The sequence below is a fragment of the Arachis ipaensis genome, chromosome B9 (genome assembly GCF_059453495.1).
Source record: "Arachis ipaensis isolate K30076 ecotype BB chromosome B9, ASM5945349v1, whole genome shotgun sequence".
Taxonomy (NCBI): Eukaryota; Viridiplantae; Streptophyta; class Magnoliopsida; order Fabales; family Fabaceae; genus Arachis; species Arachis ipaensis.
Window position 1 is genome coordinate 15,350,682 of NC_142444.1, and position 22,314 is coordinate 15,372,995.

Here is a 22,314-nt window from a genome sequence, read left to right on the forward strand (position 1 = left end):
ATCTTTTTTGTGTATGTTGTTTAATGAATAACGATCCCATTTTTTATATGTTCGATCTATAGGTCGAGACAAAGTTTAGTCTTTTCAAGACCTTTCATTTTAATGAATGTATTTATAATATTATTTATTATGTATGTTTAATTTTAACTATTAAAACCAATTTAATAATACATAAATAAAAACATCACTGATAATCCTTAATAACTTCATTAAAAGCGGTTGAATATTCTACTTCATCATTCTTTGAAAAACACTCTTTTTATTCCAATTGCATGCCACCGTAAGGGTGTATACGGATCGGATCGGACATAGCAAAAAATTCGATCCGATCCGCACAATTTTCATCGGATCGGATCGAATATGATATCCGCGTTTTTTAGTGTCGAATCCGATCCGATTCGCAAATGTACGGATCGAATTAGATTGGATATCGGATATATCTGCATAATTGAACCTTCTCTTTTTAATCATACTAGTATTAAACCCGTGCAATGCACGGACTTATATTTAAATTTGATATGTTAAATTAAAAATAATATTTTATAATTATAAATTTTTTGAGTTTAATATAACACGATCATCGTCATTATATAATAAACGTACTGAATATGCTGTTTAATCTTTATTCAAAGTAAAAAGCAAATAGAAGAGTTTAAAGTCTATAATATTCTTGAACCATAAGGAGGAAGACATGAAAAAAATAAGAACATATATAACTATAATAATAGCATGTCAATTTTACACTAAATTTTATATCAAATGGCTAATAAAAATTTATCGACAACCTAGTATCTTACTAACTTCATTAGAAAAGCAATTGGCATATGATGTGTACTCCTTGTTACACATTTCATCTCAAATCTGAAAACAGAGTAATAGATAAATTTGTTATATCTATAGTAAATTTTTATATAAAAGTGTAAATCATAACATGCTATTAAAATGAAAATAATATTATTCTTACCTAAATATTATTAAAACCTTCTTTAAACACGACATTTGTTGTTGATGACTTTAGATTGCTGTCTTTGTCTAGAATTAAAACCTAAGGCCACTGCGACTCTTAACTCTTGACAAAGCAACATAAAGTTGTTCATAGGTGAACACTAATTTTGACAAGTAAAGTCCTGCATGTGATAATGATTGACCCTGACTCTTGTTAATGGTCATTGCAAAGCATACTGTTAATGGAAATTGTCTCCGTTGAAACTTAAATGGTAACCATGAATTTGAAGGGATCAAGTTCATTCTTGGAATGTACACTTTATCTCCAATATTTTTACTGATCACTACCGTCACTCCAATTACGTTACTACCAAGTTCGTTAACTATTAATCTTGTCCCGTTGCATAAACCTGAAGTCTAGTCTATATTTCGCAGTAGTATTACAGCGACTCCTGGCTTCAAAGTCAACTTGTGTTTCGGTAGTCCCGAACATTTGAGGTCATTTAGGAACTCTGGTGTGAACTACTCTTATTGTACATCTTCATTCTCATCAGCTTGACATGTTGTGTCAGAACTCAAATACTCATTTTCCATCCCTGGAAAGATTGTCAAGACAAAATCGTTTACCTTCTTGACACTCTCAAGCGTGGGTGCAGGAATTGCCCTACTCTGAAAATACTTGTAATCTGACATGTTTTGCAACAAATTTGGATATACAAAGTCTACCAAATGAAAGAGAAGGTCATCAGTAGTTGTAATCAATAGATCATCTATAATTTCAATTTCTGATTCATCACCAACAACAAAACTAATATTTTCATTTCCAACATCAAGTATCCAATTAGTAAATTTCTTCATTTCACCTTCATCTTGATCTGAAGAAGACATTAGAAGCCTCATGTTCGTATGCAGTTTCAGAATCTTACAAAACAACCACAGATGGGATGAGTTAATAGCTGATGTCAATATATCGTGTCTACTCCCTTTCGGAATCATTGGAAGTATCTGTCTTAAATCACCTCCTAGAACTACAACCTTACCCCCAATCTGAAAGCGGTTGAATATTCTACTTCATCATTCTTTGAAAAACACTCTTTTTATTCCAATTGCATGCCACCGTAAAGGGTGTATACAGATCGGATCAGACATAACTAAAAATTCGATTCGATCCGCACAATTTCCATGATATCCACGTTTTTTAGTGTCGAATCCGATCCAATTCGCAAATGTACGGATCGGATCGGATTGGATATCAGATATATCTACATAATTGAACCTTCTCTTTTTAATCATATTTCTATGTAAAAAATTCAATAAAAATATTTTTTCACATTTTTAACTTATTTATTCCTAAAATATTTTTAATCAAATTTTTTTTAAATAAAAAAATAAAATAATACAATATATGAATAATAATTACTAACTAAAACATAAAAACAAGTAAATATAATACTAAACATATATATATTTATTTATTTTTAATTATTATTGTGAGGATCTGTCAGATTGAATATGCAGATGTAGAGCAAATATTCGCGATCCGATCCGTAAAGGGTGTGATCAAATCCTATCCGATATGATCAGTGTGTGAATTGAATTGTATCCGCAATTTTTAAATCGGATGTGAATATTTATCGCAAATCAGTAGATATGATCCGATCCATGAACACCCCTATGCCAGAGTGCATTGCATGCCTTTGCAACCAACTAATCTTCTGCAACGTCACCAACCAACTGTTCCTTGACGGCCTTCTTCCAATGGTGACTTTTAACCTTTTTCATTTCTCCGATCTTGACTCTGTCTTCTGTGTCTTTGGATCCAGAATGATATTCCCTACGGCCCTGCTGTTCAATAAGAACATCTTTTCATGTTTTGATTTTATGATTTTAAATTTCAGTGATTTTATTTTGAATTTTAATTTCTTAAATTGACTATTTTTTTATTTATAAATGGACTATTTAATTTTTTTTGTATTTACAATGAATTACATAAAAATATAAAACCTTATTTACTTGATAATTTTTTTTTTTACTAAAGATATGAGATTCGAACTCGCAACCTCTTAATTGAGTATAGAGAGACTATGTCATTTGAGCTATTACTCATTGGCATTTACTTGATAATCTTTGATAACAGATTAATTTTTAACACGTATTGTACTTTTTATTTTAACTTATAAATAGTTATAAAAATGAATATTTAGTGTAATTTTTAAAATAAAATTATGTTTTTTTAAATTATTTTAATATTTATAAAAAAAATTATAATAATTTTTTTATTTTTTTAAATAAATTTTTTTAGAATTAAAAAATTAAATTAAATTGTTTATTTAAAGTTTAAACTGAACTTAGAGCGCATTAGCTTTCGCTCCGTGCAAATCAAATGCTAGTAAACATCGGCCTTTCGTTAAATAAACCACACGTATATTTTATTATTTTAGAGTTCTAATGTTCTATGTGACCTTGCGGGCTTAAATGTGTCGGGCCGGTCCGGCCCGTTTCACCGCCTAATTTTAATTAGGGCCAGGTGCCTCTTCATTGATCACTCTCATAGCCCGAGTGACTCAACTCTCACAACCACTCTTCACACTCTTTTCCCACTCAAAACCCTCCACCTCCAGAGGCCAGGCTCTCCACACGGCCAGATCCCACTGCCGCTGCTTAGGAGACCGCGACTCGAATCGCCGCCACAGATCCTCGCGTCTCCGTCCAGATCCGTCCAGGTAACCGACTTTCCTTTTCTGCAGTTCTTCTCATGATATTGGTCTGTTCTTTTCCTTCTTTTTTTGAGCCTTTGTTTTTTTATTTTATTTCTTGAATTGTGCTTATTTCTAGTTTTGTATTTTGTAACTCAAAATCTATAATTTCGTTCTGCAGTTCAATCAGCATTTTGGAAAGATATCCGAATGGCCGCATCGGAGCAGCAAGTTCCATCTAGAACTTCTCCACCAGCTCATATTGTATGTAATGTATATTTGGATTCAATGTGTCGAATCTTTCGGCTTTTCGTCGTAGTATGAATGATTGGGTTTTGTAATGATTGTGTAATATAGGTTGGAAGTGCCTTTGTTGATCAGTATTACCATATGCTGCACGAGAGCCCTGAGCTCGTGCATCGCTTTTACCAGGATGTCAGCAAGTTTGGCCGCCCTGAGGAAAATGGCATAATGGGAATTACAACAACAATGGAGGTGAGTTCTCTCTTTTGAATGAACCCTAGCCTACCCGTGTTATGTGCTTGTTTTTGTATGTACATTTGCATTTACATTTGTATGTTTATTGATGTGAGATTATCTTTGAGGCGTAAATGATGGAACACTCAGTCTTAAATTGATACTTATTCTCTGCTTGGGTTTTTGTGACTGAAACATAGGTTATGTTCATGAGTTTGGTTTGGGCAGGGAAGGGAAGGGAAGGAAAGGAATTGAAATATTTGTATCGTTGTATTGTTTGGAGCGATTTTTTTTTTGGGGGGTTGGTTTGGGGCAACTATGTGGGTTTGGTATAGATGGAAAAGTAGAGGTGAAACGTTAGAAGTTAGCTTTTCCTATAATTTTTTACACATTTAATATTTTAAAATTTTTAAAATTAATACTATTAGGAAACCTATTGTGTCTAATTATTTGAGTAAAGATTAACATTGTAAAAATATATTATATTCTCTTGATCTTCTTTTCTACCTTATCTGTTTTAAACTGTTGAGTAAGGTAAGGGTAAGACAAAACTCTTTGGGTTAAATGTTCTTTAGCTTTAACCCCTTAACTTGTTGGCCTCTCCATTTCTTTTTAAACATCCTAATGTACATTTAATTTCTCATCAAGCAGGATATTAATAAGAAGATATTATCTTTGGGTTATGGTGAACTCAGTGTGGAAATTATGTCTGTTGATGCCCAAGAATCTTATGGTGGGGGTGTCCTTGTCCTGGTCACTGGGTTTATAAAAGGAGAGGACAAGATTAAGAAGAAATTTACTCAATGTTTCTTCCTTGCACCTCAAGAGAAAGGTTACTTTGTTTTGAATGATATTTTGCGATATGTTAATGACAATGAATCCCAAGGGTGTGCTCATGATTCCAAATCTCCAGTGACTTCTGACCATGGTAATGTGTGCATACTTTGCAATTTAAATTAAAGCATTTCAATTTATCTCAAGATTTTTCTTCTTTTTCTTCCTTTTAGTGGAAGATCCTTCTGTACGGGTGATGCATGCTTCAGAGCAAATGTCCAAGATAGCTGTGGTTGGTGATAGGGAGGAAGCATTCAATATGGAAAGTGGGGAAGGTTCAGCTGAAGAAGCGGAAGCTCTGATACCTGAAGTTTTTGATGAAAACCCTGATGATTCAAAGCCCATAGCTGGATCAGCATCTTCCAACGAGAGAGTTCCAAAGAAGTCATATGCCTCCATTGTTAGTATCCTGTTACAATACACCCTCTTGTTGCTACCAGATTGCTGAATCATATTTGGAATTCTATTTTTCTTAAATAATGGCAGTTTTATAGAGAATGTGATGTCAAATTTTGCTTGCTCTCTTCCCTAGATGAGTAATAATTTCTCGTTAATTACTATGTCTATCTAACTAGTACATCTTTCAAGGTTAAGGTGATGAGGAAGAGTGAAAAACCATCTTCTACAGCAGCAACCTCTGTGACTACATTCACCAAGAGCCAAGAGCAACAAGGTACTCTATCTCCGCCACCCAGTCGTTCAGAAGCAAATGGTTCCGAGACAAATACTAAAGAAATTGCAAACATTCAAGAAGCTGAAGGTCGAGTGCCCATCTAACTCTACTCTTTGGTTCATATTTTTCTGTCTCGTGTCTTTGTTTATTCCCACTATGTTTATCGCACTGATATTGCTAACATGACTCCTTCCTTTATGACAGCTGAGGGTTATTCTATTCATGTGAAAGGGCTCTCACCCAACACTACACCTTCCCTCCTGGAGAGTGTGTTCAAGAAGTTTGGACCTATTAAGAATGGTGGTATCCAAGTTAGATCACAAAAGGTATAATGCATATTCATTCAAAGATTTCCGAGTTCTTATTATCAGCTTCTAGCTAACATCTATATGCATATGGATGAACAGGGTTTTTGCTTTGGCTTTGTGGAGTTTGAAGTAGCAAGTGCTGCCCAAAGTGCACTTGAGGTAAAAAAAAAAAGATATAAAAAAAATGAGATATACTCCTTGGATTTAAGAATTCCATATACAATTTCAATTTGCATAGCTCATCATCATCTTCTAATACGTTGCGATATTCTTTTAAAATCATGGTTTAAAAGAATGTTCAATCAGGTTATCTTCTAATAATTTTTTTAAAAAATAATATTAAAAGAAAGAAATGTTCAACCAATGAAACTTGTTTGTTTCCTTTTGGGAAAACTTGTTGCATTATGAATTTATAACTTTATGTCTTTAAATGATTAACAAGAGATGCTTATAGTTTTGTCTTTTTAAGGTATTATTATATCCTTAAATGAGCTACTAGTGATGGTTACTTTTGTACAAAAGAAGAAAAAAAGTGGGCCACCAAAGTGATGAATTCTATTTCTACACAATCATATTAAAGGCTCTGTGTTTGGGTATTATATTTACTTGGATCTCTTGTGTAAAAATTATTCTCTTTGTCCTCAAGAAAGATCATATGCATAGTGTCATGTCACTTTTGCAACTTCTTATGCAGTTGCTTTGACATATTTTATTTTTGATATATCTCCTAATGAGCTTGGCTGGTATTCATTTTCCTAAGCTTGTTATTGTCTATGTTGAGTATGTCTTGTTAATATTGAAGCTCTGGCTTATTTGGTACTTCAGTCAGTGAATTGACTCTGATTCAAAAGTTTGCCGTGGCTGATGCTGTCGTTCATGATTTATCTTGGGAGTAGATGGTTTTTGTTGTGGTTCTTAAATAGAAGATGCGTTAGAAGTTTGTCCATTTGTCTTGTTTAAGATGTATTGTGTATAAACTGTTTCCAAGCTGAGTTATTTATGTAGAGTTGTTTGTATTTATTAAGTCAAACTCTTCTATACGGCGTCACATATCCTTGGACAATATAATTGTTTTTGAATGTGGATTTGTGAGTTAACACTTTTCATTGGCAATGTCAGGCATCACCTATTCTGATTGAAGGGCACCAAGTTTTGGTTGAGGAAAAGAGATCAACAACTCGAGGTAAGCGTCCTGCATTCATAACATTTTTTTGCCTTTAGTCTACCTTTCCTTTCCTTGCCATATTTTATTTATCATTTAGCCAAGTGTGAGAAAAGACCCGAGTTATGTTGTCTATTTATTTTCAATTTGTTCTCACTGGCCTAGTCAAGTAGACATCATTGGTGGTCATCCATTTTGAAATTTAAAATATGTTGCATGCAAAGTGAAACTGTTTCTATTTGTTTCCAGTGAATAGCAGGGGGCGATTCCCATCTGGAAGGAGGCCAGGATACAGGAATGAAGGAGCAAGAGAACGGGGAACCTATGGAAATGGGAGAAGCTATGGCCGAGGCGACCCTAACACAAAGGGTGAATTTGGTGGGTATAGGAATGTTAATCAGGGTGGGTTTCTAAATCATGGAGGTGACAGGTACCATCGAAATAATCATCCTGGAGCAAATGGTGGACGGAGGAATCGAAGTGGTGGGTTTTCTGGTACTGCGGCAGTCAAAACTACGGACGCTCGTGTTGCTGCTTCTGCTTGAGCAACCTATTAACCCTTGTGGCCTTTTTGGTGCGATGAACTCATTGAAAGATATTTTCAATTTCAGTCACTTAGTTAAAGGTAAAGCGGCAATGAAGGAACTTCTAAATTTTAATTTGGGGTGGACTAAGATTTTCTTAGGGGTCATTTCTCTTACTATTTTTTGCCATATTAGTGACTTAGGTAAAGGTAGTGCCCTAAATATTTGGTTAGTGGTAGTAGCAGTGTCAATATAGCAGAGGTTAGCTTTTGACCTTTTGTTGCTTCCAGAGTTCTTTAAATATTTTTGGAAGCATGATTGCAATTTTGTGAGAAAAAATCGTCTATTTATCATTTCTGACAGGACAGGCTGATAGTGGCATTATACGCAAAATTCCTTTGTGTAAAACTATAAGACTTAAATTTGAATATGATATTAGAACAAATATTATTGAGTACTCCATTCGTTTGGCATGTTATTTAGTAATGGTTCCTCCATTTGTTTAGGCGTTAAATGTTTAGCATTATGATCAATGTTTTAAGTTCTATATGCTGCATTTGATGAAATACAAAACATCATTCATGAACTTCTTGTTAGATGAATACCAACCATAGCATTTCCTAGTAGAAATGGATGTAAATCTCATTCATGTAGGGGTGAAAAATAGGTGGCAACGTGGATGGGCAAGTTAATTTTGGATTGGTGAAAGATTGATAAAAAAATAAACTAATTTGTTATTTCATAAGATTTATTGAGATAATTGTTTGGGCTTAGATATTTGTCAGCAGAACCTTTTAATTTATTCATTAGTCATTCAGTGTATACTCAATGCACGCATTGAATTGAGTTTATTCGACGCGAATTGGAAAACAAATGGGTACATCAGAGTGGGTTTATATCTGATCGATTGGATTTGATGAATGATTGAACCATGTTATAAACATCAGAGTGGGTTTATATCTGATCGATTGGATTTGATGAATGATTGAACCATGTTATAAACTTATGGTTTATGAGCTTTGTATATAATTAAAAATTAACACTAGATTTATTTAAAATATACATAGACAATAGAGTTGTTTAATATATATTTATTGATGTATAAATTTTGTGAAATTTGACATAGATGAATTTTATTATAGGTTAGAAAATGATATTCGCACACTAAAGAGGTAGTTTCTCATCATTATACTCTTTCCATCACCATGAAATTAATTATAGACTCCATTCAAATTTCACCCATCAGATATTTCTAAAAGTGTTTAAAATAAAAGTTTAATTTTGATGCATTCTTGTCTCAATGTAAAGTAGTTATTTTGATTGATGTAACATTACATAATTGGATACACGTGTAAAATTATTATTATTATTATTTTTTTTTTTTGCAGAATTAACGTATCTGATAGGTTATAATTTAAAGATGATTTACAAAATACACACACATATATATAGTGTAACTTTGTTTAAACTTAAATCAACAAATGCCGTTTAATCTTAAATCTACATGTGCGTTTGAACTCGTGTGCATGTGTATATGTCCGTATCTAATGAGATTGCATATAGAATTCACCATTTATTATACTATTACTAGTGGTAGTGGTACTGCGTAGCTGTCTCACCGTTATTCTATTTTTTTTGTTGTAGGGAGTAGAGACAAAAGTTTACATATTTTTTAATAATTTCTAAAATCGAGAACAGAAAAATGTCTTCTATTTTTTCTTTGGATTAGATTCTCCATTAGTAATTTTACTCTGATTTTTTTTACGGGAAAAAAATAAAATTTTAAACAATAAAATTAGGATAAGAAAAGAGAAAAAAGAAGGGACGAAGAAGATTATGGGTGTGAAACGGGTAAGAGAAAAGAAAAAAGAAGAAATGGTGGAACAATTTCTTTTAGTAGAGAAGTTATTTCCTTACTTTTAGGGATGAAATAATGTGATGAGTTAATAAAAAATTAAGATCAGGAGTATATAAAAAATGATATTCTCATTATTATTGGCACAGATGACAGATCATACTTGTTACAAAATATCTATTACTTAACACTAACCCTTGAGACCAAAACATAAGGGGCATATATGTTAGTAAAAAAATATCATGAATACACGAAAAGTTAATTATCAAATCAACTACCATATGTCTTGTGTTGAATTGGTGATTTGTAGTATATGGCTGACCGCCACAATTTTGCCTAGAAAGTTTTTCGGTTGGGGCAGTGGCACTTTCACTAATTTTGGTTTGGTTGAACTGTAACAAATATTTGGTTGAATTTGAACCAAATATTTTATGAAAAGAAAACACGAGATATAGTGTGCTTTGAACTCCAGCAAAAAAAAGTTCCTTTATTAAAAAATTATATTAATCTTCTAAGTTTTAGAGAGCATAAATCAACTCTAAAAAGCTTTCCACAAGAGCTCTCAAGATCACCATGTCTTTTAATGCCGAAGAAAGGAAGTATGTTTACCAAATAGAAAGTATCAACTTATACATTTACAAATGATTGACGAATGATTACTCAACTAAACACGTTAATATAACATTTTCACATTATTCTAGAAATTAATGAATACAAAGCCTATAAGGTGACAAATGTGATATTTCTCCCTTTGAGGAAAAACATTTCAAGGCCAATTGTAAGCTACAACATTCATTTACTTCAGAATCAACATCCTTTAAGTAACAGTATTTCTTCTTGGAAAGGGGCAAGGATTTTCCAGCCCCACCAAGGAATTCCTTTAACTAACTGTATAATATAAGCATTAGGGCATCATAATTCATAAAAACTAATAAGCAGATTAAGAGCTCTTTGTCGAAGAAGCCATCATAACCAAATTTAGAGACCAAAATTGCAGGCTTGAACAAACTCTAACTCATAATCAACAAACTTTGACCAAAGTGGCTTAAACTGATTCATAGCAATGTCAAGCCACGGTTTCATGTTACCATTGAAGTGCACCACTGCTGCATTCTTGATCTCTTCCATGCTGATGCTTGGGTTATAACCAAGCCCAAGAACATGCCATGATTTCTCTAGTGGCTTTGTGGTTGAGTAGAATGTGATAAGACCCGGAGGTAATGTCCCTAGTTTCCATAATGTCCGGTTCTCATTCTGCAGCAACATCAGCATAGACCAACTTAAATATGGTAAAGAATCTTGTGAGGCATGATTCTAATGCAGAAAGATTAAAAACAAAATATTAACGTATCCTAGCTTCTGAAGATGCAACCTCTGGCACATTAAATAACATTCCAAGACATGGGATCACATTAGTAGTACTTCATTAGATTTGAGATTTAAGAATGCAATTGTTTTAAACAGTTATGGCATAGTCAAAGTAACAAATAATCTCATAGTCTTACCAGATTCTGCCAATAATGGTACTCTTCCGTGCACTTTTCCCTTCTCCAAGCATCCAAATCAAAGAAATTCATTCCATATGCCCATGCACAAGCCTTCGGATTGAATTTCGCTTTAATCAATGGGTGTGAGAAATTCATGTACTGTGCATATCTATGGAATGACCCGAAACATGTTTCTACAGCTCCATTCACCTTGCCATCCATATCAATCTTCCATAACCCGGTAAGGTCCTTCTGAACCACTATGTCATCATCCAAAAACAGAATCCTATGGAGCTTTGGATACATCTCTGGCAAGTAGAATCTCAAGTGGTTTAGTATAGACAAATACTTCGGATTCCTGAACTTCATATTTGTTGTGTCCTTTGTGGCATTCTCAAGCTTGTTTTCAAAGTAAAATTTCTGCAGGTTAGCAGACTCCAGCTGTCGAAGCACCGGCACATATGATGAATTCAGGAACTTGTAGTCTTCAACTGCCTTAACCTCGATATGCGCCCCATTGTAATTCTTCAACTTAAACATCACTTGCATCGCTCCAAGATTCATCTTATCGGTCACAACATGAAATACATGCTTCCACGGTTCCTTTGCATTCTTAGTGGCTGAATTGACCACCACAGATGCTGCAACGACGTTGTCCGAGAATATGGCATAGTGATAAAGTTTAGGATCTTCGAGTTCTGGAGCAGTAGGCTTCCCCTCATCAGAATACTTCTCTGGATGTGCAATCCTCTCCTCCATCAACCTCATTGAGATACAGTGCAAGCTCTTCGGGATTGACTTAGCTGCAATCAAGCTGGAGAAGGCTCCTTGCTTCTTTGCCTTGGTCAACTGCTCATTCACGGAGAAAATTGTGTCCTTCAACTTCTGAATCTTGAGCTGATTATCAAATGACTCTTTGGCTTCGCCAATTACTTGGCGAGCAGTCTTAATCCGCTCCTTCACTTCCTTTTCCAATTGGCGAAGCACTGATTCATCGATTGCGCCATCAGAGCTGAAGAGGGCAGTGTATTGCGGTTTGTTCATTAGATCCGAGAAGTCCCTTGAGAGTTCGGCGAAAACTCTAACAACCTTGGAGCTCTCAAGCTTGAGCTTCCTTGCATAGGATGCATACATCAATGCAAGCATGCGGTGATCCTCGGCTTGCTTCTTGATGTGGTCCAACCGAGGCTTCAGTGGATCTGTTTTCAGAGCCAGAATGGATCTCCGTACGGATTCAAATCCATGTGAAACTCCATCAGAACCCTAGTTCATAATCAAGTCATCAGATTAGTCAAAGATATCTTTTCATTTACCAGACAAATTGGAAACCAAAGGATTTATTTCTAAAAAATTTCCCCTATTCAGTGGCATTTTCTTTTCACTTGGATTTTCCATCTGTTTCTCGAGAAATATCCAACCAACAAAGGAATCTGGTTCTGCCTTAGCTGCCTTACACATCTCAAGTCAATTTCACCTCCCAAAAGTTAAAAGAAAGATTGCAAAAGAAGAAGAAGAAGAAAAAATCTCCCCTTTTAGTAACATCTCCAGTCAATTTCTGTTAGTTTCCCGAGAAAATAGCACACCAACTAAGAACTAATACAGAATACAGCTAGAGTCAAATCGTTGCTTCCACTTGGACTCATGTAACAAGATCCAACTTTCGGTTGAATGTCGCGAAGGAGGAGCATAAAAACAGTAACATAATCACAAAAAAGAACTAGAACAAATCCGTTGGTTTAAAATTACAAGGAAAATAGAGAAAAAGAAAAAATAAAAGAGAGAGTGTTAAAATAAATGAAGCTTACGATTGTGTTGTGGTGGTGGTGGTGGTGAGTGGTGAAGAAAATGCAGAGAGCAAGGGAAATAGCAGAGGCTAAGACTCTGAAAGAGAAAACGAAACTTGTGTTTCGTTTGGTTGGAGAGTTCGCCATCAGCGCTTGCGAATTCAGAAGAATCGAGGCTTGAGTCTGAGTGTGTTAATTAATGTGTTTGTTTGGCAGGCATTCGGGAGTTAATAGCCAACTAGCGATGACGGTAACGCGGGATTAGTGGGAGTCAGACTCGGTGTCGGCGCATTACTTCAACCATTTTTTATTTTTTTTATCAGGCATTTTTGCTAGCAGAAGTGAAAATGGTTGAGAATAAATTGTGTCAATTTTCGCAATTAAATTAAAACTGATTCTCATGAGGATTGTTTAGCGAATTTATTTAAACCAAAACATTTGTTACAGTTTAATTGCAAATTTTGTTTTCTATGGATTTTGTTACGAATGTGATCTTGGTTGTCAATTTATTTTCATATTTATGTATTTTTTTTTTGTTATTCTAGTATTTTGTTACATGCACAAGATAGAATGTAAATACTTAACCAATCCAAATTGATAAATTGATTATTTTTATGAATGTAATGACTTATGACTCAGTTGATCCAGTCCGGTTGAGAGAGGAAACGAAGGTTAGCCGAATTACTTTACCAAACCGGTCACTTAACCAAACCGAGTTACTCGTTAAATCGGCTGTATATTATAGACCCACTGAAATTCGGTTCGACCTGACAGATTTTTATTAAACCCGGTAATCCGGCCGGTTAATTTAACCCGGTCCGGGTCATATTTATTTATTTATTTATTTTTCAATACTGAAACGGGGTCGTTTCAGCCTTTCAGGTGCCTACCTTTTCCCCCTTTCCCTCTCTGAAGCCCTAATTGCTGAAGATCACCCCCAGCCCCCAACGCTATCTCCTCTCTCGACTCCCTTTATCAGTTTCTCGTCACTCTCTCCCACGAGCTCAAGCTCTCGTCAGCTCGTCTCATCTCCGGTCTCTCACCTCTCGTCTCCGGTCTGTCAAGCTCTCGTCAGCTCAAGCCCTCCCTTCCCTGCGCTCGCTTCGCCGGCGGCAGAAGCAGACGGAACTGTATCTGGTCCCTCGGGTGGTGGTGGTGGTCGTCTTCTTGCTTCTTACGGGCTCTGTCTCGCACCTGGTCTCGATCTCTCCCTTCCCTGTGCTCTTCGTCGCCGGTAGCAGAGGCAACAGATCCCGGTGGGCTGGTCTTCATTGTGGGTCTTCTTGCTTCGAGCGTTGCCGTCAGCTTCTCCCTCGCCATCAGGTTCTCCTTCGCCGTCAGCTTCCTTCACCCAACCGGATTTGGTGAGTTCCCCCTGTTCTTTCTGTTTCAATTTTTGCCGCATCACGGCACTTTGATTTTGTTGCTGAAAGTAACTTGTTGCTGAAAGTTGAATGTGTTGCTGAAATTTTTTGCTGATTATCATGAACCTTGAATTTGTTGTTGAAATAATCACTTAGCCTAACTTAGCTTAAGTTTGTTCGTTGCTGAAAATCATTACTGAGTTTATTGAACCTTGAATTCGGTGCTGTTTTGCTGAATAATGACTTCGTTAAATTTTTTTGTTGTTGTAAATCTGTAAATCATGTTGAATTTGTTACTTATTATCATCACTGAAGATTGAATCTATTGTTGTCTTGCTGAAATAATCACTTATCTAAATTTTTTGTTGTAAATCTGTAAATCATCTCTTGGTATGAATATTTTGTTGTTAAATTATTATAGTTGAATTTATTGTTGAAATGATGTTTATGCTCTCTGCAATTGTTTAGTTAAATGTCTTCCCACACTTTCTATTTGTATTATTATGAATTATTTTTGGTATTGATTTGTGAAATATACACAAATGTAGATATAGATGCAAATCAAAATGAAGGAAATGTTGGTCAAGCTTCAAACTTGTTTTATGAAGATATAGATGCCGACTTTCAGATCACCTCTTGAATTTGATTTACTGATTGTTATCTTTTGTTTTTTCTTGTTCTTTAAATTGAGAAAGTATTTTGTACTATTGACTAGTTTATTTTATTTTTTTTGCATTATTTGTTACGTCTAAGAATTGATATTTGATTGTTATTAATATATTTACGAAGACATACATTTTAAGTTTTAACTTTGATTTTAATTTTATTTTTATAATTTTATATTTTATTTAATTATGACCGGGTCAACCGGGTGAATTAGTGACCCACCGGTTGAACCTGTGACCTGGGGACCCAATCATATGACCGGGTCAATTACCGGTTTGGTTCTGATAACTATGTTTTCTTGTACTTCTTCATACTGCACCTGCCTGAAGCCTGAAGGCATACCTGAATCTCTCTGACCTTCTTGTCGCCGTCAAGATCTCACGCCATCTCGCTGAGCTCTGTTGATATCTCTATTACAGCGTTGCTTGCCGTCATCTGCCACTTCCTCCATCCAGGTCAGAAAACCCTTGATAGTAATAAAAAAACAATGCACTAGTCTCTGCCTCCATGAGAAATGTAATTGTTTGTTATGTTGGTCCTTATGACCAAATATTTTAATTTTGAAATACTAGATTGAGAATGAGTTCGTTGAGCAGTGCGGTGCGAGATCTTCAACGCGAATTAGAGAACAAAACCAATGATCTCTCCAAGCTTCAAAAGGGTATTCATTCGTTATTCCTTTGAATCCCCGTCTCTTTGGTTTTTGATATATTAATATTCTTCCAATTTCAGATATTGCAAAGAATCACCAAGTTAGAAAGAAGTACACTGTCCAACTTGGAGAGAACGAATTGGTCCTAAAGGTATAACCTATCCCTAATCCATTCCTATTCCCAATTTCCTCAGATACTATATTTTTCATTTCTTTTCTAACTTTATGTTTGTTTGTTTTGTTAATTAAGGAATTGGATTTATTGAACGAAGATGCAAATGTTTACAAGCTGATTGGTCCAGTGCTGGTTAAGCAAGATTTGGCTGAGGCCAACTCTAATGTCCGCAAGAGAATCGAATACATCACTGCTGAATTGTAAGATTCTTCTCTCTTTAATTTTTTCTCATGCCTATTCCTATTGTTTGCGTTGTAACAAAAAGATTGGATTGGACTGTGTTTTTATAGCCTTTGTTAATTGTATTTGGAGATACAAGTTAGCTATCCATCAAGTTTATTATTTAAGGAACTCACTAGCTAGTTACATAATCAACTTAGTTGTATAACTAACTCGTATCAACAATACATTGCAGTTATTGGTTGATATCTGCCAATAGCATTTGATTGTGAAAACTGGAAAGTGGAAACCAAAATGTTGGGCAACTAAATACCAATGTCCAACAACTACCATACCAGATATGTGTCTGTGCAAAATCACTCATCGATCAAAGATATCCAAAATATGGTGTCCAACCGATGTATAATTCTATTGCTAAACTGAAAATTTTCCATGTAAACACCATTTATCACTTTTAGCAAGTTTGGAAGTGAAACAAGAATTCTTTGAAATGCTGTTCAATTTATTATTTTATTTAGCTGAGCGAGAGTAAGCGGTGAAATTTTGTTGTAAAAGTTTATTGATACCAAAGCCTGCCATATCTGATATCTGCCAATATCTCCTCCATCAACTTCATTTGTGATGCTGCTTTATTGTTTATGGCTTGCCGCTTGTTTTCTTCATCATTTTCACTTTGTAAATATTTCGATTGCTTTATCTAAGTTAGGCATTTTATAACATTATTTTTGTGAAATATAAGTGTTAAATGGTCTCTGCCTGACAGGAAGCGTCTTGATGCAACTGTTCAAGATTTGGAAGAGAAGCAGAATAGCAAGAAAGATGCGGTTTGTACTAGCTCTTCCATGCTTATTTGTGTAGTTCTAGCTTCATCTTCCTTATGGTTTCTTTTATCGCACTTGGATTGTGATACTTAACTCGGATAAGTTGCGTAGCCTCTCCATCTCAAGATCATAAAGTTACATTTATTTAAACCCCCTAAAATTGCCCATGATTAATACAGCAACAACTACATTAGTTGTTGAGAAATTAGAAACTCTGAAATAGTATTTCAAAATAACAATGTTTTGTCTCAAGGACTTGGGTAACCAACACTTTTAAACACTGTATTGGTAGTTTAAATTTCTCAATCCTCAGAGTTCGGAGACTAGTGTGTCTGATATTGTTTTATTATTCAGGGATTACTCTCTTACATGACTATTCCCGTTCTTTTATAAGGAATGATAAAAATTTTAATTATTTATTATATATGTAAAATGATCTTTTGCGAAAAGAATAAGAGATTCTAGTAGTTAACAAAATAATATTTGGTGATTCATCCACCTTATCCAGTGGGAGTTCCAACCCTGTTACATTGAATTGGGAGGCTTAGTGAGAAATAAACTAAAATAAATTATGCTTGAGGATTATTTTCTGGATGTGATCATTCATTGCTACTTAAGAGGACGGACAATAAATTGTGTTTTATTTGTGTGTGAACATGCTTGGATTGATTTGCTATTGCTCACTTGATGTTATATGGATTCTAAATAATGATTGGTTGCATATTTTTCTTCATTTGTCATCTTGTTGTAGATACTAAAATTGCAACAGAGAATTCAGTCCCTTCAGACTTCGAAAGCCAAGGCATAATCCTCGCCGACAGATTGTTTTAGCGTTGTAATAATTTTACTCTGCTAGGGTTGTATGTGCTCTTGTGACTCTTGTTTTGGACTGAAGTTGCATTTTAGGGGTGTTTTATAAATCCTTTTGAAGTGCTATTGTTAATACGATATTCATATCTTTGTTACTACGAGAAAAAAGTTCCAACCAATCTATACAATCGTGATCATCACAATAGAAGAAACATCAATGCTAACTTAGTAAGGTTGATAGTCGATTGGCTTGAACCGGCCGGTTTGACAAAAAATCGACAGTCTGTTCTGCTAGATTTGCTGTCAGGACCAGACCTAGATATGATAAAGTTACTACGAAATATTTATTCATGGGTGGGGCAAGTTCTTCTATTATGGTTCATAGTTTCTCTTGGCTCTATGGTTCTTTTGGGGGAGAGATCGAGCTTCAAGAAATAGTGAATGATCTTATCAATACATAAATATATAACTCTTCAGAAATCTCAATTGTGCTTATATCTATCACTGTAGGAATCGGGTGAAAATCGGTCATTGAGGGTCAAACCTAGTAAAAATCGATCAGTTCAAAGTGAATTGCTTGCGGACTCGTGCAGGTCCATGGGTGCACCTCTGCAAGTTCACTGATGGAACTGAGATGTTTACGCTATTGTTGCTGTGCAGTTTTAGAATTGGATTTTTTAAATTTTGAATTTTACTTTAAAGAGTAAAATAAAGTGTGATCTCTTATTATTTATTTTATAGGTGAGACTAAGCAAAATTATGAGAGAAAAAATATAAAGGTGAGAAGTCTGAATCTATCATTCCAAAATGTATTCCACAAAATTCAAAGTTGCAACTTGAAGCTAACAAGCTTATTATAGCCTTGCTTCCACCTTCCAGACCAAGTTTACATTTATTATGATGTGCACTTATATATATATATATATTTTTAAAATCTTCAATCAAATGTTATTTTTTATTTTTTATTTTATATTCATTTTTTTTAAATTAATAATATTTTTTAATTGTATACAATTATTCTATTTTTATAATTATATGATATTCCTTAATATTTATTTTAATAAATACTTGAAAAATATAATAAATATAAATTAATTATTTATATAATTATTTAATTATAATTCAGTTAATTAGTTTAATCAGTAACCTATTAAAGTATTCTAACTAAATTAATTACCAATTCAATTTTAATAACTATATATAAAATTTTAAACTTGTTATTTATTTATAAGAATGTGAATGAATAAGGTAAATAGAATTTAAACTCTACTCCAATCTTATTTGCATCTTAATTTTTTCAACCTGATCATATTCGATCCAATCGCTAAAAAATAAATTAATTTTCATTCAAATATAATTTTTAGTTTTTCAATATTTCATAGTATCAAATAATATTTATATATTATTATTAAATTAAATTATTAATTCAGTCAGACTATGTTGTACAAAAGAAAAAAAAATTATAGTTTAAATTTTCACTTATTCATTATATGGGGAGATGAGTGATGCTCCACTCTGTTCTAGTTCCATTTCTTGTTCACAAAACCTGTGTCACTGCATTTGGCACTGTAACGCAAAACCCGTGGAATCAACAACAATTGAAGGGTATATTCGAAATGGGCGCTGAAAATGAAGAAGCCCCTGAGAGAGAGCTCAACACTTTGCCTCCTTCTAATGGATGGAAAAACCGCATCTTAATCCCAACCCTTCTTGCAGGTATCACTCTATTCTTATCTTCCTTCTATCATGTTCTCTATTATGAATATTTTCTTACTTCTGTTTTAATTTTATATTTATTTTTGATATTTGGAGTTTTACGTGTTGTGAGAGAGAGAGAGAGAGAGAGAGAGAGAGCTCCTATTTCTTTCTGTCAATCCAAGTGCAACCTATGTGTTTGATTGTGAACTTTTATCATTCCTTTTGGGTGTCTATCATGCCTAATTAATTAATTAATTAATTAATCTAAACATGCTTAAATTGGAGGATCATGCCTAATAGTCTATGATGAATCTTTACCCATTTCTATTTTATGTTTAGTTTTAATGGGAATAGATAGAATGCTACAGAGTGTTGATACTGGTCTCTATTTGTTTTTATTTGTTACCTTATTGATTGTTTTTGGGATTAGGGGTTGCTGGTGCTGGAACTGGGTTAATCTCGAAGCATCAGAAGAGTCTTGGTCTTGCAAATATTACTGCCAGCTACGCTGCTAATTTTGCCATCGTCACTGGTTGCTATTGCGGTAATTGTTTGATTTTCTTATGATCAGATCCTCATCAGTTAAGAGTTTTGTAAATATGTTTTCATGTATTGTGTTTGATTATGTTGTTGTTATAGATTATAACAGTTTGTTGCGTTATACTATTGTATGGACTTCGATCCTTCTTAATTTTCACATAACAGTATCATGTGACCAGAGAAAAAGATAAAATTTTCAAGTTTCATTGCTAGCAATACCATTACCTGTGCAAGAAAACTTATTTGTGTATTTGTCACTTTATTATATCTTCTTTCTATTATCAATGTCATTCTAAATGATGGTGCTGCCCTCCTCTGCTTTTGTCAAATTAAGTTTGACTTCAACTATCAATTTCAAGGGCTCAAATTTGATACATTTTTGTAAAATATCAGCATGTTTGTTTTCAGTAAGAATAAATATCGTAAATCTTCAATTATCTGTGTTAGAACTACATCTTTTAGTCAAATATCAACATTAGAAGTGTGGATGGAGCATGAACATTTGATAATTCAGGTCATTATTTTGGATTAAATTGCAACTATGGTTTGTCGAAATTGTCAGGGGTACGAGAATTTGTGACAGAAACTAGAAAAACAGGACCTGATGATTTATGGAACTCTGTAGTTGCTGGATTTGGAACAGGTGCTCTTCTAGGGCGTCTGCAAGGTCTGGTTCTGCTTTTTGCACTCTCCCTCTTGTTACATGGTGTTTTTTTGTTATTGTAACAATGATATAAATTTTCATGTTTGCTTGACAGGATCAAATATTTTATAGAGAAAAAGATTTACTTTCAACTTTTCCACCCTATCCCCTCAACTCTTTTTTAACGATTCCAACATATTTATATAGTTTGGCATTAATAACTGGTTTCAAAGATGATTAATCATGTTGCTCATGAAAATAGATTCACGAGTATCACTCTATTCGTGCTTAGGGTAATATGTTTAGAATTTAGATTACATTCAAACTTCCTTTCACAGGGTTCATCTAATGTAGAAAAAAGTGTATATTAAAGCAGATATGTTTAAGTTTAGATGTTGAAAATGAAAATAAGGATGAACCAGTTAGACTGAAAGAGAGGAAATTAAAAAATAATGACACAATTCGATGTTGGAGAGTAGAACAAGAATCAGAGAAACACTCAAGCAAAAGAACTCAAATTCAATAGATAGGAGCTGGGATAGCAGTTGACGTTGGTAGAAGTCCCCGCCACCTCATTTGTTAATCCTTAATCTCCATTTCAGGATGTCTCTGAACTAGAAAAATAATGTTACTAAAATTTTAAAAAGTTAAACAAAGAAAGTAAAACTAATATATTTCTATAGTATGAAAATGATATAAAAATAATATTTACTATATATAAAGGGGATTGAGAGTGATTTGATGCACAAATTTTCTTTTCTAAAATAGCCTTCTCATATATTTATAGAAAACCAAAGCTTTTTGTTATTCCTAAGACTCATTTGAACCCAAAACCTCTTATTAGAACAGTAAACCATTTACCATCTTGACTATCTCACACTTATTGCTATTATACACTTTAAATTTTAGAAAAAGGTGGATAGTGTCTAATTGCCTATTAATCTACTAATCATATATAGTTGACTAAAATGATTATGCTATATATGTACCTATATAATGGTAAATAATTTCTCATATATGGGGACCAAGGCGTGGTCATTGTCATGCCTGTCCTCGAAGGTTGCCGAGAAAACTTTTGCCTCCATACTGCCCCCACGAGTAGGGAAAATTTGACCAACTTGGGGTCCCAAATAGAGATCAGTTCCGATCTGGTTCTGCAAAGATACTATTCGTTTTAAGTAGATTGCATTGCTTGGCTGTGAAAATGTATGGATAAATTTGTCACTTAAAATTGCTTTCTTATTCTGGAATTTCAGGCGGTCAACTTGGGGCGGTTCGATACTCTGTCATCTTCGCTGTTGTAGGGACAACAATAGATTATGCTACTCTCAAAGCGAAAGACTTTTTGAGAGATCAAACTAAAATAATACATCAGGATCATGAGAATTCACAGAAAAATGGAAAATGGTTTAGATTGCCAGAATGGTCCCCGATACGGATACTTGATGAGGAAGCACTTGCTAAAAAACGAGCTCAGGAAGAGGAGTTTCTTGCACAGAGGGCAAGGATTCGTAGTCTAAGGGAAGAAGAATCTTGAAAAACTGTACACTATTTTTTGGATGTGATGATTATGCATGTCTTTATCAGAGGTTCGGAACTGTTGAGAATTAAGTTCTAGTCACCTTTTGGATTGTGTGAAGATTTTTCCTCTTCCCTTTCTCGATATTACACATGGGAAATCCATAACTTAGTTGAGTGTTTGTATCTTATTGCATTTTTGAGAGGACTTAATTCATACAGAACTTTCTCATTCTCTCAAGTCTCAATGAATTGGTCAATTCATTTTGTTTTGCTTTTGATGTTCTGTGATGCAGCCAAGACCAAATGGATTGTCTCAATTAGAAAGCGAGGCAATAAGTAGGTAGAACTAGATGACTATTTAAACTGTTTTGTACTATCAATCAATGTATCCAAGCTTATATTAAGAAATATCTACCAATAATTACTTTTTACCATTCTTATAATATCATTATTGTTCATATGATAAAATAAGATTTTATTTATAATTTTATGTATTGGT

General features: G+C 34.1%; 5 protein-coding genes across 7 annotated transcripts; 3 read left to right on the forward strand and 2 right to left on the reverse strand.

The window, feature by feature from the left end:
- Window positions 1-1,473: 1,473 nt before the first annotated feature.
- LOC107615144 (uncharacterized) lies at window positions 1,474-1,845 on the reverse strand. The gene has a single exon (XM_016317252.1). The coding sequence runs from the start codon at window positions 1,843-1,845 to the stop codon at window positions 1,474-1,476; it is 372 nt and encodes a 123-aa protein (XP_016172738.1).
- A 1,488-nt stretch (window positions 1,846-3,333) lies between these two features.
- On the forward strand, window positions 3,334-8,081 carry LOC107618445 (nuclear transport factor 2). Of its 3 annotated transcripts, none has more exons than XM_016320513.3 (10): window positions 3,334-3,668; window positions 3,823-3,905; window positions 3,999-4,136; window positions 4,770-5,046; window positions 5,126-5,352; window positions 5,541-5,712; window positions 5,830-5,951; window positions 6,033-6,092; window positions 7,053-7,116; window positions 7,345-8,081. In XM_016320513.3, exons 2-10 carry the CDS (start codon window positions 3,852-3,854, stop codon window positions 7,638-7,640), a joined length of 1,410 nt encoding a protein of 469 aa, XP_016175999.1. In that variant the 5' UTR covers window positions 3,334-3,668; window positions 3,823-3,851; the 3' UTR covers window positions 7,641-8,081. The 3 variants fall into 3 exon arrangements, with proteins under 3 accessions (XP_016175999.1, XP_088354611.1, XP_016176000.1); XM_088498485.1 differs by having other exon boundaries at window positions 3,393-3,668; window positions 7,053-7,199; window positions 7,269-8,081; XM_016320514.2 differs by having other exon boundaries at window positions 3,393-3,668; window positions 5,547-5,712.
- Window positions 8,082-10,052: 1,971 nt separating this feature from the next.
- On the reverse strand, window positions 10,053-13,033 carry LOC107618391 (galacturonosyltransferase 8). The gene is made up of 3 exons (XM_016320444.3): window positions 12,767-13,033; window positions 10,980-12,224; window positions 10,053-10,728 (listed from the first exon to the last, which is right to left on the reverse strand). The coding sequence occupies exons 1-3, from the start codon at window positions 12,890-12,892 to the stop codon at window positions 10,453-10,455; spliced, it is 1,647 nt and encodes a 548-aa protein (XP_016175930.1). The 5' UTR covers window positions 12,893-13,033; the 3' UTR covers window positions 10,053-10,452.
- A 568-nt stretch (window positions 13,034-13,601) lies between these two features.
- Window positions 13,602-17,565, forward strand: LOC107618627 (prefoldin subunit 6). The gene is made up of 7 exons (XM_016320737.3): window positions 13,602-14,109; window positions 15,105-15,230; window positions 15,348-15,436; window positions 15,508-15,578; window positions 15,678-15,802; window positions 16,546-16,606; window positions 17,355-17,565. Exons 3-7 carry the CDS (start codon window positions 15,355-15,357, stop codon window positions 17,409-17,411), a joined length of 396 nt encoding a protein of 131 aa, XP_016176223.1. The 5' UTR covers window positions 13,602-14,109; window positions 15,105-15,230; window positions 15,348-15,354; the 3' UTR covers window positions 17,412-17,565.
- Window positions 17,566-18,890: 1,325 nt separating this feature from the next.
- Window positions 18,891-22,239, forward strand: LOC107619503 (Mitochondrial import inner membrane translocase subunit Tim17/Tim22/Tim23 family protein). The gene is made up of 4 exons (XM_016321798.3): window positions 18,891-19,129; window positions 19,542-19,655; window positions 20,214-20,318; window positions 21,551-22,239. The coding sequence occupies exons 1-4, from the start codon at window positions 18,919-18,921 to the stop codon at window positions 21,829-21,831; spliced, it is 711 nt and encodes a 236-aa protein (XP_016177284.1). The 5' UTR covers window positions 18,891-18,918; the 3' UTR covers window positions 21,832-22,239.
- Window positions 22,240-22,314: the final 75 nt, after the last annotated feature.